Source organism: Lepidothrix coronata, unplaced genomic scaffold (assembly GCF_001604755.1).
Source record: "Lepidothrix coronata isolate B3197 unplaced genomic scaffold, Lepidothrix_coronata-1.0 Scaffold4, whole genome shotgun sequence".
Taxonomy (NCBI): Eukaryota; Metazoa; Chordata; class Aves; order Passeriformes; family Pipridae; genus Lepidothrix; species Lepidothrix coronata.
In genome coordinates this window covers 10,089,963-10,108,054 of record NW_016690184.1, presented here as the reverse complement: position 1 = coordinate 10,108,054, position 18,092 = coordinate 10,089,963, and the positions used below count along the sequence as shown (strand labels likewise).

Sequence of the window (18,092 nt, the reverse complement as noted above, 5' to 3'; positions counted from 1 at the left end):
TCAACAGACACAGCAAAATCTTTAATACCTTAATTCAGATATATTCAGGGATTTTTATATACACATTCAATATGTGTCTTTAGGTTTCTCATTTCCACTTAGGTTTCATCTACTGCTCTTGTTAAGTCTACTTTGACCATATGAGTAGTAGGAGAGGATTGTCCTCGGAGACCTTTCAAGAAAATCTGTGGCCTGGGTACATTGCTGGAGTTGTCACGCTTGGTCTGGGTGCCGACACCTTTTGGCAAGTACACTTGGGTGAAGTTCTCTCTTTTCATATGGCTGAGATCAGTCTGCATGGCATGAGTTAATTTGCGACGCAAATTGGCCTAAAGACAGAAAAATAATCAGATTAAGCAAAATTGTGTTTGAACATTTTAGCACTAGCATATACTTAGGTGTGTTTGTCTGTTTTACATCTATGGGCTTCACAAACCTGGAACACGGCCCACTTTGTCCTTCTGTCTATACACGTTTGTGACTGTGATTTGATAACTCCTGAACTAACAGGATGTGTGAACAGCACTGTAAGTTGTGTAAGAACACAACTTTAAGTGAGTCTCTTAACAATTTCCTATTTTCCACTGGTCATTGTCCTGGAAAATTGTGTTGAAGGCTTTTTTCTGTTAGAATAAAATGTTTTTATGGTAAGCTCTTCCAGTATTTGTCTAGTTTCTACAAAATGTAATGAGGTTTACAGGTCGGTGTCACAAAGCATCAGATAAAAGGGAAAAATGCCTTCTTTCATGACATTGCTCACTAACCCCTTGACAAGGGGCAAAAGTTAAGATAATTTATGATTAAAACTCTGTTTAGTCACAGGAATTGCTACTGATAGAATCACAAAACCACTTCTCACAAACTGTTAATATTACAAAGCCAGCACTTGAAACAACAACGTGTTCCTTATTACACTCAGCCTTCTGTGTCAGCAACTATGTAAAACACTGTAAATCATATGACACAATATTGTCATTGAAATATACCAAACAATCTCACGTGGTGGGATTCAGACCCCTACAAGTGAGTAAGTCCCTGGAGTCCATTCCAGTTAGTGGAGACTGGAATCAGTGGAGGTTGGAGAGTGATAAAGTTGGCCAGATTTGGTGTTTGTATCAGGGCAAGTCAAAATATTCTCCAGATTCCACTAGTGATGTTTCTCGTCAGCTGAATGGAAGGTGAAACACTTGCCTGTAGACACATTCTGGTACCTTAATCTACAACTGAATTTTATGTGCAGAGTCATACAGAAAACAACAATAAGATGGCATGTGAAGAAAGACAATATATCAAGTCTTTTTTTCTGAAGGCTTTAATGCCAATTAAAACAAGAGCGAGCATGAGATACTGGTTCTCTACTAAGTGTACCTCTTGAAAACGGAATGTATGCTATTGCAAGGAACTGTGCTTGCACACAGAAACATATGTGAGCTGAAAATTTTACTTCTAACAGCATATAGGTGTATTAACAAAGTAATAGTTTAACATTTCATACCACTACAACTTTTCTGGCTAAGTATGAACAACAGGAAAAAAAAACAAAGGCATCTGAGCTCATCCTCTAACAAAAACAGCAAATATGTCCAATGATCCCCTATCAAATTCACCAATGCACTGGTAAACTATTTCTGTTCATTTAGCATTTTGACTCTAAATGTTTTATCACCTCCATATTGCCAGTTACTGTAGAGAAAACACTTTTGCAGGCATCTGGGATTTTTTATTTCAACTTCACATCACTAATCTCTCATATGGACAGTTGAGGCTAAAATACCCTTAGTACTTTAAAGTATTTTCTCTAAATATTTCAGACTAATTTGTTTGCGTATGGTCTTTGTGATCAGCTATTGGGAAACATCCACTTCTGCTTATGCTAAAGAGAAACCACTGATCACATCTTACATTTATTTAGGTACTTTTGTCCTTTACAGAAGGAAAGGAGGCTTTTAGTTAGGCCTCTTGTAAACCTAATTGGCCTCTTTATACACCTCAGTAAAAACTATTTCTTAGAATCCTTTATAAGCCAGTCAACAGTGGGAAGACTCCTCAGTCCAAAATTTTGGGTTCCTTATATAATGTTAGAGATTTGATGGCAAAAAAATACCCAGAAAGGAAATAGGCTGCCCAGCAGACCACAGGCCTCCAAAGGGCATCTGTTCACAGAAGGAAAAAAAAGAACCCTGCAGTATCTGTGTCCAGTTGATATTGGTAACTGCAATACTCCCTGTACGTACAAGTTCATTTTGACTGAACTGTGAAAATCAGGTGCTAAACCTTGACAAATGTGTGTGCTGGCAAACCCTAGAAAGAAGCTTTGGAAATATATGCTGTTGATTGAAAAGCTTTTATTTATGTATGTAGTCAACCTTCTGCAGATGGACTCTGACTTCCAATCCATCAGAAAATCGCCATGACAGTATAACAGACATTTCCTCTGGCTTACATATACAGCAGAAAACCTATTGGCTCTGTTTCTTACCTCTCTGGTCCTACATGAGAGAAGAATTTTTTTTCTTTTTTCAAAAAAAGAATTGCTTTTAGTGAACACACAGAACCAGGATAAAATATAAAGTGTTTCATTACCAAAATAATCTAACAAAAATCTAAAAAAAAGGCCCTCATGCTTTGATACCTTTCAAAGATGAAAAATTAGCTCAAAGAAAGCTTCTGTAGGGTCAAACATATCCAAAGGTATTCCTTATCATTCTGCCTGCCAATTACTGCATTTTTCTTCCTCTTACTTCATGGTGACAAATATTAATATAAATTATTCAACTTGCAATAAAGTTTTGCGTGACCCAAACCTTTGTGCAACCACTATTATTTTTTTCTTACAAAGGAATTATACGGTAGTATCTTCAACCTGTTGAATTGATTTGAGTGCAGAAAAACAACTTTAATATTCGATGCTAAACAACAAATTGTTATTACATAAAAAAGGCAACTGAAAAATTTGGAACGAATAGATATAGCAGTGGAAGCACTGGTCAAAAAATGAGGAAAAATACGGAAAAACTGAGAGAAGAAGAAAGTCTAGAAGTAAGGAGAGAAATTACCTGGAAAAAAAATATCCAGCTGGTTGTAACAATGTTTATGTCTTTGAATAAAAGATTGGATTTATTTTTCAAAGAACAAATGTTTAGAATAATTTATTCTCAGCTTTGTTATCCAGCAATGAAAATCTGATAATAACAATACAAACCAATTTTATAGCTTTTCTTCTCAGTTCCCATTCATTCCATTCATAGGATCTCACAATAGTTGGAGGCAAGATATGAGTATCAGTTTGAGTACTACTGTCACATTTTGCAGTTGGTTTCATCAAACATTTGTCTGCAGTTCTGGCCTGGATGAAAAAAAGAAACCCAACCAAAACCAAGCAAGGCATTAATGAGAAAAATACAGACATCTAGGAGAAATAGCATATGGATATGCTACTTTTTAAAAGCAAATAGAGACCTGCAAACCACAAGGGGATAAAGATTTTTACATTCAAGAATATTTTTGTTTCCCTTGCCCTCACTAAAAAAGAAGAAACCATTAATTATTTGATGGATTTAATTTCTGACAGAAAACCCTTTAGGCATTGGCCACAGCTGAATTTCAGACTCCCACATCCTGAGTGAGTGAATAACCATTGGATTTTGGTAAAAAGGTGTCCAACCACCACCACCACCACTGGTATTTTATGATGCAGGCACTTCAGTTTGTCTTTATAAATGGACTAAATATCACAAATCATAACTGGGAGAAGTGCTTACATCTCTGCTAGAACCAGGATACAAACTATATCTTTCACACTAAGGGCCAGTTCAAGACTACACTGTTTCCACTGCTAGGGACCTAAAATTCACAGTGGATCACAGATGATGTCTATGAATCCAAATCAAGTATTTGGCTTTCACATAGTAGCACTGTCACATTCATTATTAATGAGTCCCCTTTTATTTTGTAATATATTCCATAATTTCTGTCCTCAGATATCACTACACCCTCATCCAGAACACATCGATGGACTGATAAGCTAAAACTTCAGTTAATATGGTATCTGACTTATCTTCTGTTGCATTTATTTACTGTCTCTTTAAGCTACATTTTCAAAAATGAGGAAAAGAAACATCAGACACAAGACCTTCCTAAGCTATGAACTGACAGCTTCATCGCTGCCACAATCCCTTGGACATACATATTCTTCTTTGAAGAGATAAGGTGAGAATGCCATTAAGTGAAAATTTTTCTTCAGTGCTCTGAAGACCTGGAAAAGATGGACCCTCAGGCATTCTGTATGATAGGCAGATGATTTTACTTCTTTCCTAAAGATGTGTGTCCTCTATTCTCTTTATGTTCTAGAAAGGACAGAGTAACCAGTGACCCAACAGCTGTTCAGCAAGAGGCATGGACAGTGTGTACCTGTGCATGAGGAAAAAGGTATTCAAACTGATGACGGAGCTCAAGCAATTGAATTAGCTCTGCATATTCTTTTGCTTTTTCTACATTCAACTGAATGAATTTATCTGGATCTTGAGCAAAGGTGTATGCAGCTTCTTTGGTACTGAAAACATAACATTTCGCCTTGTGCTTCAAAATTCCAATAGCAGGATTTCCTAAAAAAAGAGGAAAAAACTAGCCCAAAATAAAACCCACCAAAAAAATACTGAACAGTATGATATCCAATACAAAAGACATTTTTAATCAAGATTCTGTGTTTCCCTCAAGTCAGTTTCAACTTCCTTCTTCTTCTGAAATCAGAATAAGCCCTGAAAGAAAGCCTTTTAAATATTTTTTATGTCACTGTAACTGCTTTTGATCAGTTCACATCCTGTATGCCTTACTGCATGTCTCAGAAAAGCAAAAGATAAAATATCTATAGCAAAGGCATAAGAAACCAGTCTACGCTCACAAATGTTCCCTCTATAATCTCCAGAAAATACCTGATTGTAGATCAGCAGTGCATCTATACCAAAGGGCATAACACTGAAATTAACTGGAGAAGCAGATAAAGCAGCTGAGAAGCTGAACAATAAATTAACAGAGAAAGTGAAGTGTCAATAAAAGCCAAATAGGAAAGCACAAATTGAGTTCAAGGACAGTGGCAGGCTCTGCTTCAGACATCACTGCCCAGGAAAGATCTAGAATCATTATAGACAGTGCCTTGAAAATACTAAATGACACTACTCAGTGGCAGTCATAAAAACAAAAAGAATATCATGAATTATTAGGATGCAAACAGAGGAGGAGAAGAAAACTAGCATTACAACAACCTGTATGCTACACTTATAATAATATATTTTGCTCCAACGCAACAGAACAAATAAAAGGGAGTTGGGAGTGATCAGAGGCTTGGAATATCTTTCACAGCAGGAGAGGTTAAAGAAAGAGGCCTCCTCAACATTAAAAAGAAACAACTGAAAAGAAATAATATGATATAGAGTAATAAAACCATGAATTGTGTGCAATATAAAATTACTATCTGCTAATTTTCCTAATAGAAAGACTATTGTGACTTGATGAAATTATCCAGCCAGAGCTGAAAGCCATCTCAAAAAGACGTACCTTTTCATAGCATATATAATTATAAATTGTGGGGCTCTTGACAATAAGAATATCCCATGGAAAACTCGAGATGGATTCAAAAATCAATTAGATAAATGAAAAACCTGTATGAAGAATTATTCAACAGAAGGTTACAGACTCAACATTTTTCTGAGGAAATCTCATAACCACTAACTGCCAGAATAGAGAAGGATATAATTAAGGAAAGATCATTCCTACTTCATTTCTCATAAATTTTAAGTGGTCATCCCTGCCTGCATCCAGTGATCAGATACAGGGCTAGAGAGACCTTCAGTCCAACTCAGGACAGTTGTTCTCATATGCAATACTAAGTAAGTCTAAGTAATTCATATTGCTGTTAAAATATCTATTCTTTCATACTGCCAAGTAATGGCAATATTTTCCTCTCAACTCCCTGTAGGCTTAAGAAAATTCTATATAGATAGGTTCTATAAAGGATAGGGAGACAGAAAACATGGGCTGAGGTAGCTGAAATAAGGCATGCTTTCAAGACAAATGAACCTAGAAGAGACAAAAAAATTTCCTGTGATCAGTTAGCTTAATCAAGTGCACTTTTGCATTCTTTTCAAAGAAGATTTTTATTACTTTATAATGACTATTTAAAATACATATGATGTAGCCATGAACGGATGTGTTTGCAACACAGACATACACAAAATAGAAGGAATGACCATTTTTCTATGGCTGTATTACAGCACATTAACAACAGCAAACAAACCTGTATTCAGCTGCAGTGTAGGTTATACAGATGCATATACAGCAGGAAGAAACATTTATCCATCCCATCTTGTTGCTGCCTCTGCTTGCTCATGCCTGCTTTCTCTTGAAGCCCTCCTGCCTTCTATTTAGGGTACTTTATTTGTGTATTTTAGAAAGAAAAATTCCTTAGCAGGGGAGATAAGTTATCTGGGGTGAGAATTACAAACGTGGAAATACAGTACTCCACCTTTGATGTAAGAGGATGCATTCAGAACGCCTTTAAATTTTCCCTAGTACTTGTACACATATATAGTATGGAAAATGTCTAATTACAAAGCGTACCTGGCAGGGTGAGGCCTTTCACACCAATTGCATGTGCACAGAAACTATGGTACTGGATTAGCAACTGGTCAAAATTATCAGTAGTCTCTGGAAAAAGCCATTCTTGGTTCTTGAAATCAGAAACATTCACTCTGGTTCCTAAAAAATGATTTCAGCATCAAAACATTAGGTGTTTAAAATATAATAATGTTACAGGATGACTAGATTACTCTGGTTTTCACAGGATGTCCTGCAGTGCCAAGGTCCCAAAAACCAAAATTAGTCCTGCCTTTAAAGAGAACCTACTCAAAAATCAGTCCTGTGGGAGCCTTCTTTAGTTAGTTTTCTTTAAAAACAGGGGACAACAACAGGAAGGTAGTATCTTATTCTTCTATTTTGTTTTCAACCGCCCATGCATTACAAATCCCCTGGTGTAAAACTTGGTTCCTATAGATACCATTTTACAAACAAACACTTCTGGTAACCAAAGCCCCATTAAATTAGCTTGTTTATCATCTTGGAAAGTGAAGGAAAACAAAAAAGTATTAACTTTCTGTACCCATGGTTTCTCTTATCCTTTCCTCATCACTTTTCACAGTCACTCCTTCCAGAAGAGATGTTAGCACTTCCTCAGGAAAAAGCTGCGACTGGATTTCCAAGAACTGTTGGAGATTGCTAGTCATACTTGTGAGGAAGCTTAGCAGTAGCATTTCATCCTGAAAGCTGGTCCAGAGTTTAGAAAGTTCAAGGAAGAGAGGCTAGAACATAAAGAAAATTATCTGAAAACCAGACTTGTTTTATGTCCGCAGCATAACCCAAGTGCTGTGCACAACAATCTCTGCTATGAACAAAGCAGGGCTGATCTCCAAGGCCTTCAGTAACCAGAAATTTCAGGGGAACTCCTGGACATTTTAAGAGGAATTTCCATCAGAAGCACATCCAAAGCACATACATCCAACATGTCGAGCCATAGGCCAGAAAGGTACTTTTCTACATTTTACTCCAAAGACTTTCCCAAGTACGTAACTCTGAGACCATGCTTGGAATTGAGCACTTCACTGGCCATACACTTATATGACTGAAAATAAGGTATACAGGAATAAGTGCCAGAAGAAACATACCTGATTAGTTAGTAAATGAGGTAAACCCATACCTAGACGTACAAACTATCAGGTTTTGTTATTTTACCTGCCCTGTTTCCAGAGTGTCTTGGTACCACAGCCCTCGGGGCATCATGTGTGTCAGATTAAGGGGGCGCAGGCCTCCTCAGAGGGTTCAGGGCAAAACTGGAAGCTTTTGTTCCCAGCAACAATGCTGACATACGGGTGTATACACATATAGAAGAAGGCTATAAGCTTTAGATACAAATGCTGATTTCAATGACAGTGACATGAAATGTGTCCTGTTACATCTAAACACACAGAAAGCATTTACAGGAAGAGAGTCAACAAATCTGAAACGCGCACTTAACCACATATTTTATGCATATTAACAACATTGTTATAAGAGCGGCCAACAGGGTCAGCTCTGGAATTCATCGGCATCACTAATGCTGTGGAAACGTTGCGGTCACAAACAGGAAAAAAGCTAAAGGAAGGGCAGCAAGATCAAAATCATTCTTACTAGAATAAACAAAGAATATTAATGAAATGTATTGTGTTTCCTAAAACAAGTGTTCACTACAACTATAGGCCTTATCCTATGCATTTTAAAAGGCAGAATGCCCTCCTTCTCTATCTTTGCAGAGGATCCAGCTCCTTAATAACTAGCTGAAGGCAAGAAAAGTTACTTAAATGGTGTCTTAATAGAGAAATCTCTAATTGAAAAAGACCTGAAATCAAAAGCCATTACATATTGTGTCTTCAGCAGAGAAGAAAAATCAACTAACCAACCTGAAGAGAAAAAAAAAATCTAGGAAGGCAGCAGACAACAGCAGACAGCTTCTAGGGGAAAGGGTAACATATATCAGTCACTTAAGTCCCATGAAGAAACAGTAAAAGAGGAAAAACTGATCTGAGACTCTGCACAAGAGGGGAAATTGTTCCCCAGTTGAGAACATCTGGTTTATAAAATCACAAGCATACATAAATTGAAGTATCAGACCACATCTGAGATGTACCTCAGTTAAAGTGCCATTCCCACGAGTTTCCAGCTCAGATGCCCTTCTGGGAAGTGTAAAAAGTACTCTGAGTATATGTGGGGACATGATCTTCCTTCCTTCCTCCCTCCCTCCTCCACAGTAGACTTTTTTTTACCTTCTAATAATTAACTTAGAATGATGAAAAATAACCTATGTATGAACTGCATGCTGGTTCAGCAGCTAACTACAAGGAATTAAAATGATAAACATATCATACAAAATAATGAGCTCTTCCATGAAAAGCAAATTTAATGAAGATGGTTTCTGACATATTTCTCTTTCATTTCCTTTACATCATGCCAGCATAATAATCCCAGGTTTTCACAGGGTCATCAGGGACCATCTTCTCCCAATATCTTGTAGCTCCCAACCAGAGTGAAACAGTACAAAACATCAGTTGTGCAGAGGTGCTTTCACTGACTGCTCAGAGGCCAGACAGCCCACAAACCATTTCACACTTGATCTTAGGAAGGCTCTAACTGTGTCTCTCTAATCGCTCTTTTTTCCAGAAAACGTGCAGAAAATTACATATTTTGAGATCTTTGGAGTCTGAGAAACGTGACTGAAACTTGCCAACAGGTTCAGAAGCTATTGGGAGGGGAAAAGAGGCTGAAATCCCCATCATAGAAACCCAGTTTCTTTAGAAAAATTATATCAATGAGTCATACTGTAATCACAGGGATTGCTATCTGAAGGGACTTTAAAGAAGCACCCTCTGATGTGCTGTTTTTTGTAATCATTATGTTCTTACAGTTTCTGCAAGGAACAGAAGAGAATATTTACACACAAAAAAAGGAAAATATCACTGTAAATCTACAAATACTGGCAAATAATTAAAGACATTTACAGTAAAATACCATTTAGTTCTTTTGCTCCCTTTTTGTTCCTTTCTTTTTTCTTGCCTTGAGACTGCTACCTTAGTTGCCCCTTTAAAAATCACAGATGCTATTATAGTAATAAGAAAATGATGTAGCCTTTTTCTTAACACAAGCTATTAAAAAATACACCAGCAAACTATTCTGTAATAATTTCATAATTTCTTATAATGAAGAAAAAAGGGTTTTCTATTCATAATACTTACAAAAACTTCTTTGGAATCTACGGAAATCTTATCCTGCACTGTGTTTTTCAATTGCATCATTGTTGCTTCAAACTGAACACTCAACGTTTCAACTTCTTGAGCACTGGTAATTGCATCAGACTGGAAAGAGAACTTACTTCAGGTAAGAAGTATAAAACTCAAAAAATCAAGCATTTAGTAATAAGTATTTACTTGTATCTCTTCATTCAACTATTTTCAGACAACTCTTTTAAGGAATGAAATGCCCCCCAACTTACCACAAAATAAATTTTTCCTTAAATGCTCAGGTATAAAACCAGGCACTTCACTCAAACATGTATACTAGTAACTTTTATAGACAATTCTCTACATTTTCACAATCAAGAGAATTGAAAAAAAAATATTTTTCAATGCTTTATAGTATAGAGAGACTAATAAAACCTTGCAGTTTCTCAAAAGACAAACGAAAAGCTCTTCATTAACAAAACAAGAATTTAAATTATATTCTTCAGATATGATTCCATAAATTTTGGGGCTGTCTGCAGACTAAAACTAAACATGATTTATTTCTCTCATACCTTTTGGGGCGGAGTATCAATATGCAAACAAGAAGAGTGGTGGTGAATGGAGTTAAATCCAGTTGGTGGCTGGCTCAGCATTGGAGCCAGCCCTGTTTAATATCTTTAGATCTGGATGAGAGGATAAAGTGCACCCTCAGTAAGTTTGCGGATGACACCAAGTTAGTGGGAGTATCAATCTGCTGGAGGGTAGGATGGCCCTGCAGAGGGATCTGCACAGGGTGGATCTATAGACTGAGGCCAATGGTATAAGTTTCAACAAAGCGAAATGCCAGGTCCTACACTTGGATCCCAACAACCCCATGCAGTGCTACAGGCTGGGGGCAGAGTAGCTGGAAAGCTGCCCAGCAGAAAAGGACCTGGGGGTGCTGGTCAACAGGAGCTAAACATGAGCTAGCAGTGTGCCCAGGTGGCATCCTGGCTTGTATCAGAAATAGTGTGGCCAGCAGGACTAGGAAGTAATAGTCCCCTTGGCCCTGGCAAGGCCACACCTCGAATCCTGTGTCCAGTTCTGGGCCCCTCAATTCAGGAAGGATATTGAGGTGCTGGATTGTGTCCAGAGAAGGGCAAAGATGCTGGTGAAGGATCTGGAGCCCAAGTCTTATGAGGAGCAGCTGAGGGAGCTGAGTTCAGCCTGGAGAAAAGGAGGCTCAGGGGGAACCTTCTCTCTGTATATGACTACTTGAAAGGAGGCTGTAGCCAGGTGGGGGGCAGTCTGTTCTCCCAAAGTAATAAGTGACAGGATGACAGGAAATGGCCTCAAGTTGCACCAGGGGAGGTTTAGGTTGGATATCAGGGAAAATTTCTTCCCAGAAAGGGTTTCAAGCACTGGAATAGGCTGCTCAGGGAAGTGGTTGGGTCCCCATCCCTGGAGGTATTTAAAAGATGTGTAGATGTCATACTTACAGACACGGTTTAATGGTGGACTTGACAGCCCCATGTTAATGGTTGGACTAGATGATTTTAAAGGTATTTTCTGACCTAAACTATCTATGGTTCTATGATTCTTTATCTAGAGATACATTTTATTTTATTTATTTCTGAATAATTTTTCTTATATTTCTGCCCTGTACAAGTAGGTAACTTCAGTACATTCCAACTGCAATAAAAACCCACAGGATATATAACATGATGGTATCTCACCATAACGATGCAAAGGAAGGCCTCATATTGTCTCACATTGAAAAGTGCTTCTTTTAATTTAAACGAACTAAGCTGCATATATCTGTGGGAGTCTTCCTGCATGGATTCCAACAGAGCTGTGTACTTGTGAGCTAGCATGTGGCAGGTATTAAGACCTTCATCGACAATCTGTGTAGCTGATGGAATGGCTTCATTCAGAATGGCTGGCACTACTCATATAGAATAAATATGAGATACGTATTAAAAGAATTAATGAAATCATTATCAAATGGTTAAAGTGCAGTATTTGAGCACAGTAGTCTTCCAATAAAATTTTGGTTTTTAAATTTTGTCATTATATTCATACATTTCTAACTACTCGCATACCAGATTCAACCACTGTATCTTACTAGTCAAGTAGTTTCAAATATTTAGAATTAGTGGTGTGGAAATATCACAGTCAAGTCAAGGAGTGTGAAAAAACCTGCTTTATAGTAGATGCAGTTCTGTTGCTATAACTGACATGGGTTTCCTGATAGACTTCAGGCAATCTGCACCATTTTCAATTCTCAGTATCCTAATTTGTGAAGCAGTAATAACAATAACAGGCCTCCCATTTCCTGGGCACTTTGAGATCTAACATGCTCTAAGAATGAGTCAAAGATTATTATTAAAAAGAGAAGAGAGATAGAGCACAAAAAGTTATGCCTTTGCAGTTGTTAAAGTTCAGCATTAGTACTTAAAAAAACCCCAGATTCCCCCAAATGGCACAGGTGAATAAAACATATTTTAGCTGATATACAACATGATAAAAATTTTTTTCTTTACAATTTTATTATTGACAGCACGCAACTATTACACTGAATATTTTGATGTGTTGTGTTATTAAGCAGACATCTATGCAAGGAAATACAATAAGAAGGCCAAGCTACATTTGTTAAGTGTAGCTCTTTGTTGCGTGTGTTGAACTTCTGATGCTAACAACATCGGTGAGCAGCAGAGCAGTAATAAGGCTTGAGGTATGTCTGCTCAAAACCCCATGAGCATAGAAAGGCTAGATTTAACCAAGCTAGAAGGGGAGGTAAATTTGCAAAGGCTTTACAAGCAGTTTAACAACAGGTGAAGGGAGCTTAGCACTTGGCTGATTTTCTTTTTTGGATGCAGGGAAAAAAGCCAAAGCAAAGCTCTACCTCAGCAAGACTGCTGCCAACACTGAAATTAAGGCTTCAGTGGTCTAACTGCTGTCCTTAATCATAAAGATATCCATTTAATTTCCTAACCTAAGAGCATTCATGCTGTGTTTTTTCCATCTATTCAAAAGTGATATGTAAACAGGCCAGCACAAAGAAGTTCATCTTATAGTGACCTAACAAATGTAACAGGATCAACAATCATATTATCTACACCAATCAATTACAAAACCCACAGATATTACAGTGAGAAAGACCACAACATATTGTTAATTATGCCTTTTGTATAATACAGTAGTTGAAGGTTCCCTCATGCTGCAAGCCAGGCCCAGTGAACGTAAAATAGAGACAGCCACAACACAGAAAGGTGACATTTGTGGGAAAGAATGTATTATAAAAATGGAAAACCATTAATGTGTCGCTTGGTATGTGAGTTAAAAAAAAAGCACCAAAATCTAGAGAGTTGTTTACTTCTTTCTCTGATATGGTAGGTATATTTTTTCCCTACGTACACTGCTTTACTTAAAATACCACAAGCTCAGCAAGTGCTTTGCTTTCCAATAAAGCATGACTTTCTTATCAGGAGAGGCGTGTGCTATAGCCTTTATTCCAGAAACTTTGGTCTTTTAAAATAAAAAGTTTTCCCCTACAACTGGGCTGCAGACCTTTCTTATAAAGAAGTCTCCACATTGAGCTGCAATACTACATGGATGTTCACATAAACGTTTCCACTGACCATTTATTTGATTATTATAAACTTTGCTGAAATAATGTGGCTGATGGGGAACAAAAGAAAATAAAAGGAATATCAAAGTCTTGCCCTACCCTGAATACAGCGTTTGAAAAAATCCAGCATGGTCATTGACATCTTTTGCTTATTAAAGAAGCAGAAAGATTCAAAATGCAAAAGATTTTCAAGAACATTTTAAGATTACCAGAATACAGATAATGGCCCAGCAACTTCTATCAATTCTCATCACACATACTCAACAGAAATTTGTAAATGGATTGTAATTAAGTGCTTTAAAAGGCAAACATTACATATTTAATTCACTTAATGGCAAGGGATCTGGGAACAACTTATCATGAGGTAAATTATTTGCATGACGTTAATACATATAATCTTTACACATCAACCACGTTAGGGCTCCCTCTTAGCTAGAAAGTAGTAGTCTACATGGAACCCAATAATCGTAGCAAATATGTATTTTTTCTTCAGGTTTACAGGCCCTGAGTCAAAGCTGTTTATCTAGTGAGATTGGGTATTACTGGAGCAGCTCCAGTGAAGAAGGCCAGGAAGGAAAAACTGAGAATACACAGCCCAAAAGCAGTTGTTTACTTACAGTCGTCAATGCTCCTTCCTCCTTTCCTGCACGCCTTGTTGTACAGCCGAATTCCTGTGACTAGCATGGCAAGATTTTTCAGCTGTCGTTCTTTGTCCTTCTTATTGAGTGAAATGAAAGCAGTCATCTCTGTCTGGGGGAATACACTCTGCAAGGCAGCTATAACCATTACAAAGGGGAAGAAAAACCTCAATAATTAAATAAGCAAAAATACCCTCTCCCGAACAACTGCAAAAAGTAGGAAATCCATGGCAAATTTCCACTTTAAGTCTGAGCAGTGACAGTTTGGGTAGTAATCATTCATCACAGTTCACCACATTTGTATCGAAAGATCGGAGAGAAGGTGAAATTTTATTTTTCAATTAGAAAAGTCCAGTTTTAAAGCTAGAAGTTTACTAACCTGTTACCTCCCTGACAGCCTCGATATCTGTAGGGGATCCCAGACCAGAGCTCAGCAGTGCATAGCTAACAATATTTTGATACCCTTTCTCTATTTCTTCTTGCACAGGAGGACATTTATCTGTGATATCTCTGACCACAGGAGCCAGTTTTCCTTCCAGAATGCGCTGCTGCTCATGGAGTAATTCAGCTAGGAAAGAAGGACACTTAGAAAGTGCTATCTATATTCTTTGGAATTTGGCTCGTACAGAGGGTGCATTTTATTTCCACAGTCAGATTAAGATTTCTGAAGCACGGGCATGTGGAAGAGATGTTCATAGTACCATACTGTTAGAAATGAAACTGGTAGAGTTAAAGATTAACATAATTAGCATGATTAACATCAGCCAGTAGAGTCCAGAGAACTATTTAGGCCAAATTAGGCAGCAAGTCTCTTGACACTCTGGACACTTCTGACTGCAACAAGTCCTAACACACATACACACACACATGTATTTCATACCAACCTGATGTTACAAGCTCAAATTTGAACACTACTCAGGATCTCAGAAACTTACTGCACTTACTGAGCTTACAGAGACCATAGGACTTAGGAGCAGCTTCCCAGTGTTGTTAATTTTTCGCTTTGATCCATGCTAACAAGAAAACATTTTCATGATTTCCCCACACAGAAATGTGGTGTTTTTTTTTTTTTTGTTTAACATCTACTCTTGTTCTGTGTCTTCTGTTTCCCAGCCAGCCTCCACTGTCCCACTGAGATTTGAAGTTACATTTGCAGCACAGGCATTTTCCCCACCTCATTTTTCTTCTACATTCCCATTCTCAGACCATGTGAAATTACCACTGTAAGATCAAAACATACTTGGTTAAAACTGCAACTGATTGTTCAAGATTACTCATATCTATCAATTAGGGATATTGATAAAACATTGAGTTTTCTTTTGGATACATGAGCAGAGTTTTGAGTACTTTTAGACATACAGGTGCAGTGCAAGATATGCTTGCTGAAGGCAGCTAACCACTGCACCTGAAAGCATAATTATTCTCAAGCAATCTAATACATTACATTCAGGAAATCTCTCAGACAGGATGAGAAGATTGTACTCTCAAGTCTAATGTACATTTTTTCTTTACTACATCCATACTGAAACGTCATACTCTATGCAGTACATTTCTCCTGGGATTTTTATTTTGCTTTACTGCCAACAGTCATTTAACAAGAATCATTACTAGCCCTACAGAGAGAGTTATTAAATTCTAAACTCAGCATCAACTTCTATGGAAACATATTTTCAAAATTACCTCGGTTGGCATAGTTCATATCAAAGTAAACTTGCATCTTAATTGTGCTCAGGGATGGATTTGTTGTGTCGAGCAGTCTGGTAACAGAGAGCTAAAGAGGAGAGTCAGAGAAGTGAGTTCTTTCTCATCTCTAGGGAAACTTCTGAACTGACAGTCACTGTGCTACAGGTTTCACAACAGCTGTAGAGCTCCCTCACTACCATTCTCTCTATATAAGGCATTTATAAGTATAAGGCATTTACATGAAGCACACACATAGTCCAGTCTTTAGCTACAGAACCATGAGGATAAGGTAGCACTAAAATTTTGAAAGTGATCATGTCATCTTAGTTACAGTAACAGGTAGCAAATACTGCCATAGTCTTAGCTAAGTACTGATGCAACATCATGTCAGAATTACCTGGATGAGATCTTGCACATCTTTTTCTGTAAGGATTTGATCCATATTAAAGCCATTTCTTGGATCTAAAACAACAGCTCTCACCTTGAGATTGCCAAAAGAAAGATATTAATTTACATCTCAAAATATCCTCTTAACAACTAACCTTTTATTTTCTGAAAAATCTCAGATGCATTCAATATTTCTTTGCCATTCTTTTTCCCCATTCCAATCTTTTATAACAAAACAAACTTACTTCATTTTATGCGTTGCCAGTTTCAATCTCACTTCTCAGGCATAAGTGAAAAAAAATCTATTTGTGAGACAAACTTTGAGAAATATTTAAATACAATTTCTTTAGAAATTACCTGGAAAATATTTTCCTAAGTAACATTTTATGAAAATCCATCATAGTTGTTTATAAACTTCTCACTTGATGTTATATGCATCAGTATAAACATTTACCATTTGGATAAAAAATCCATAGTGTTCTGCATGCAGGAAAATATGTGCATGTTTGCAACTACTGTTCATGCTGGGTGTCCTGCCAGCCACTTGTACAGGCTTTTTACGCATGTTTGCAACTACTGTTCATGCTGGGTGTCCTGCCAGCCACTTGTACAGGCTTTTTACTCATTAAAATTTTTCTGCTTAATTGATTAATGCTGCTTTTGAGCCCAATGTATTTTCTCAAGCCACAGTGTCACTTTTAGGGGGGAAAAAAATTGCAGATTAACAGTACTACTGTGAATCATTTACATTCACGTACAAGTTTATCAAGAGCTGATCACCAATAAAGAAAGAACCTAGTACCTTCTTTCTTCAGACACAGCTTTGCAGGCACATTCAGAATATATTCTGCAGCAGTGCTGTGCCTCTGAAGAGATGCTAAAGTGTATAATGTTTTCAGGATACTTATAGTTGTCTACCAAGGACAACACTGAGACTGATTCCATTACATTTTCAGTTTAAATGGGATCTGAGCCCACTACTTCAAATATTCAGCCCATTTATACCACCTGGCCCCGTCTCAGCAGAGAAACAAAAAAAATAATCCTTCACAATAGAGAGAAGAGGTAAATGTCAAAGAATAAATACAGCTGCTGCAATAAACATTCACCTATGTGTCATGCCTTTTTGTTCATTTATGAGAGTGGGAAGAAACATTATTAAAACTTGGGAACACTTATCTTTTTCACTTTAGAAAGAAAACAATGGTTTATCTGCCCGTAGAAGAAAACTAAGAAAGAGCTCTGAGTTGGAGCTCAGAGCGTTTCCAGGACTCAAGACTTGCAGTCTTCTTGGGACTTTACATTCACATACATTTCAGAGGAATTTCAGAGGAATAAAATACTTTTTCAGGTTTCTAGGACCCTATACTGAATGTCGCTGAACGCTGAACGCCCCTTTAAAATTTCTGCAGGCAAATGGAAACCAAGATATTCCAAAACTCAGGTCACCCCTGAAAGCCTCAGCTGCCGCGACCCCCTGAACGCTTCATTCGCGCTTACCATGAACGCCACCAAGGTTTCAGACAGGGTTTGTCCCTGGGCAGCGCACTCCAGTCCGACTTTGCGGATTATTCCCTTGATGACGCTTTCGGTCAGCTCGCCGGACATGCTGGGCAAGCACAAACCTTAGCGGGGTTACATCTACTTCAGCGTTTCTCTTCGAGGGGCCGAGGGTCGCCACTTGTCGGGGCACCCTCTCCCGACCCCAAAACTCCCCGGTGCCGGCGGCGGGGAGCGGCGGCGGCCGCACCCGAGCGCCAGCGGGTTGCCATGGGGACGCGGCCCGGTCCGGCCTGCCGGGAGAGCCGTGTGAGCGCAGCGTGGATGTGTGTCCGTACACAGCACGGAGGGGTTCCCAGACAAACACGTTTACACGGAATATGTATGTCAGTGTGTGGGCAAAACATACATGCCTGCGTATATACCAAACAAGCTTCTGTAGATGCCTAGGAATGCGTGTGTATGTGTACATAA

At 38.0% G+C, this 18,092-nt stretch overlaps 1 protein-coding gene across 2 annotated transcripts; it reads right to left on the bottom strand.

Moving 5' to 3' along the window:
- Positions 1 to 17,877, bottom strand: CFAP206 (cilia and flagella associated protein 206). 2 transcript variants are annotated; one of them, XM_017826970.1, is made up of 12 exons: positions 17,619 to 17,877; positions 16,129 to 16,212; positions 15,729 to 15,819; positions 14,428 to 14,616; positions 14,028 to 14,186; positions 11,516 to 11,724; positions 9,816 to 9,935; positions 7,154 to 7,352; positions 6,616 to 6,753; positions 4,411 to 4,604; positions 3,203 to 3,346; positions 1 to 329 (listed from the first exon to the last, which is right to left on the bottom strand). In XM_017826970.1, the coding sequence occupies exons 1-12, from the start codon at positions 17,724 to 17,726 to the stop codon at positions 99 to 101; spliced, it is 1,866 nt and encodes a 621-aa protein (XP_017682459.1). In that variant the 5' UTR covers positions 17,727 to 17,877; the 3' UTR covers positions 1 to 98. The 2 variants fall into 2 exon arrangements, with proteins under 2 accessions (XP_017682459.1, XP_017682463.1); XM_017826974.1 differs by lacking the exon at positions 14,428 to 14,616.
- Between the last annotated feature and the right edge of the window lie 215 nt (positions 17,878 to 18,092).

What these genes read in the sequence shown, in the direction of transcription:
- CFAP206 (XM_017826970.1), bottom strand. Translation starts at nt 17,726, where the DNA reads ATGTCCGGCGAGCTGACCGAAAGCGTCATCAAGGGAATAATCCGCAAA. An exon ending in ACCTTTTTCCTCATGCACAG is followed by an intron (nt 3,347 to 4,410) that starts GTACACACTGTC and finishes TTTTTCATCCAG; the next exon opens with GCCAGAACTGCAGACAAATG. An exon ending in GAAGAAAAGCTATAAAATTG is followed by an intron (nt 330 to 3,202) that starts GTTTGTATTGTT and finishes TTCTGTCTTTAG; the next exon opens with GCCAATTTGCGTCGCAAATT.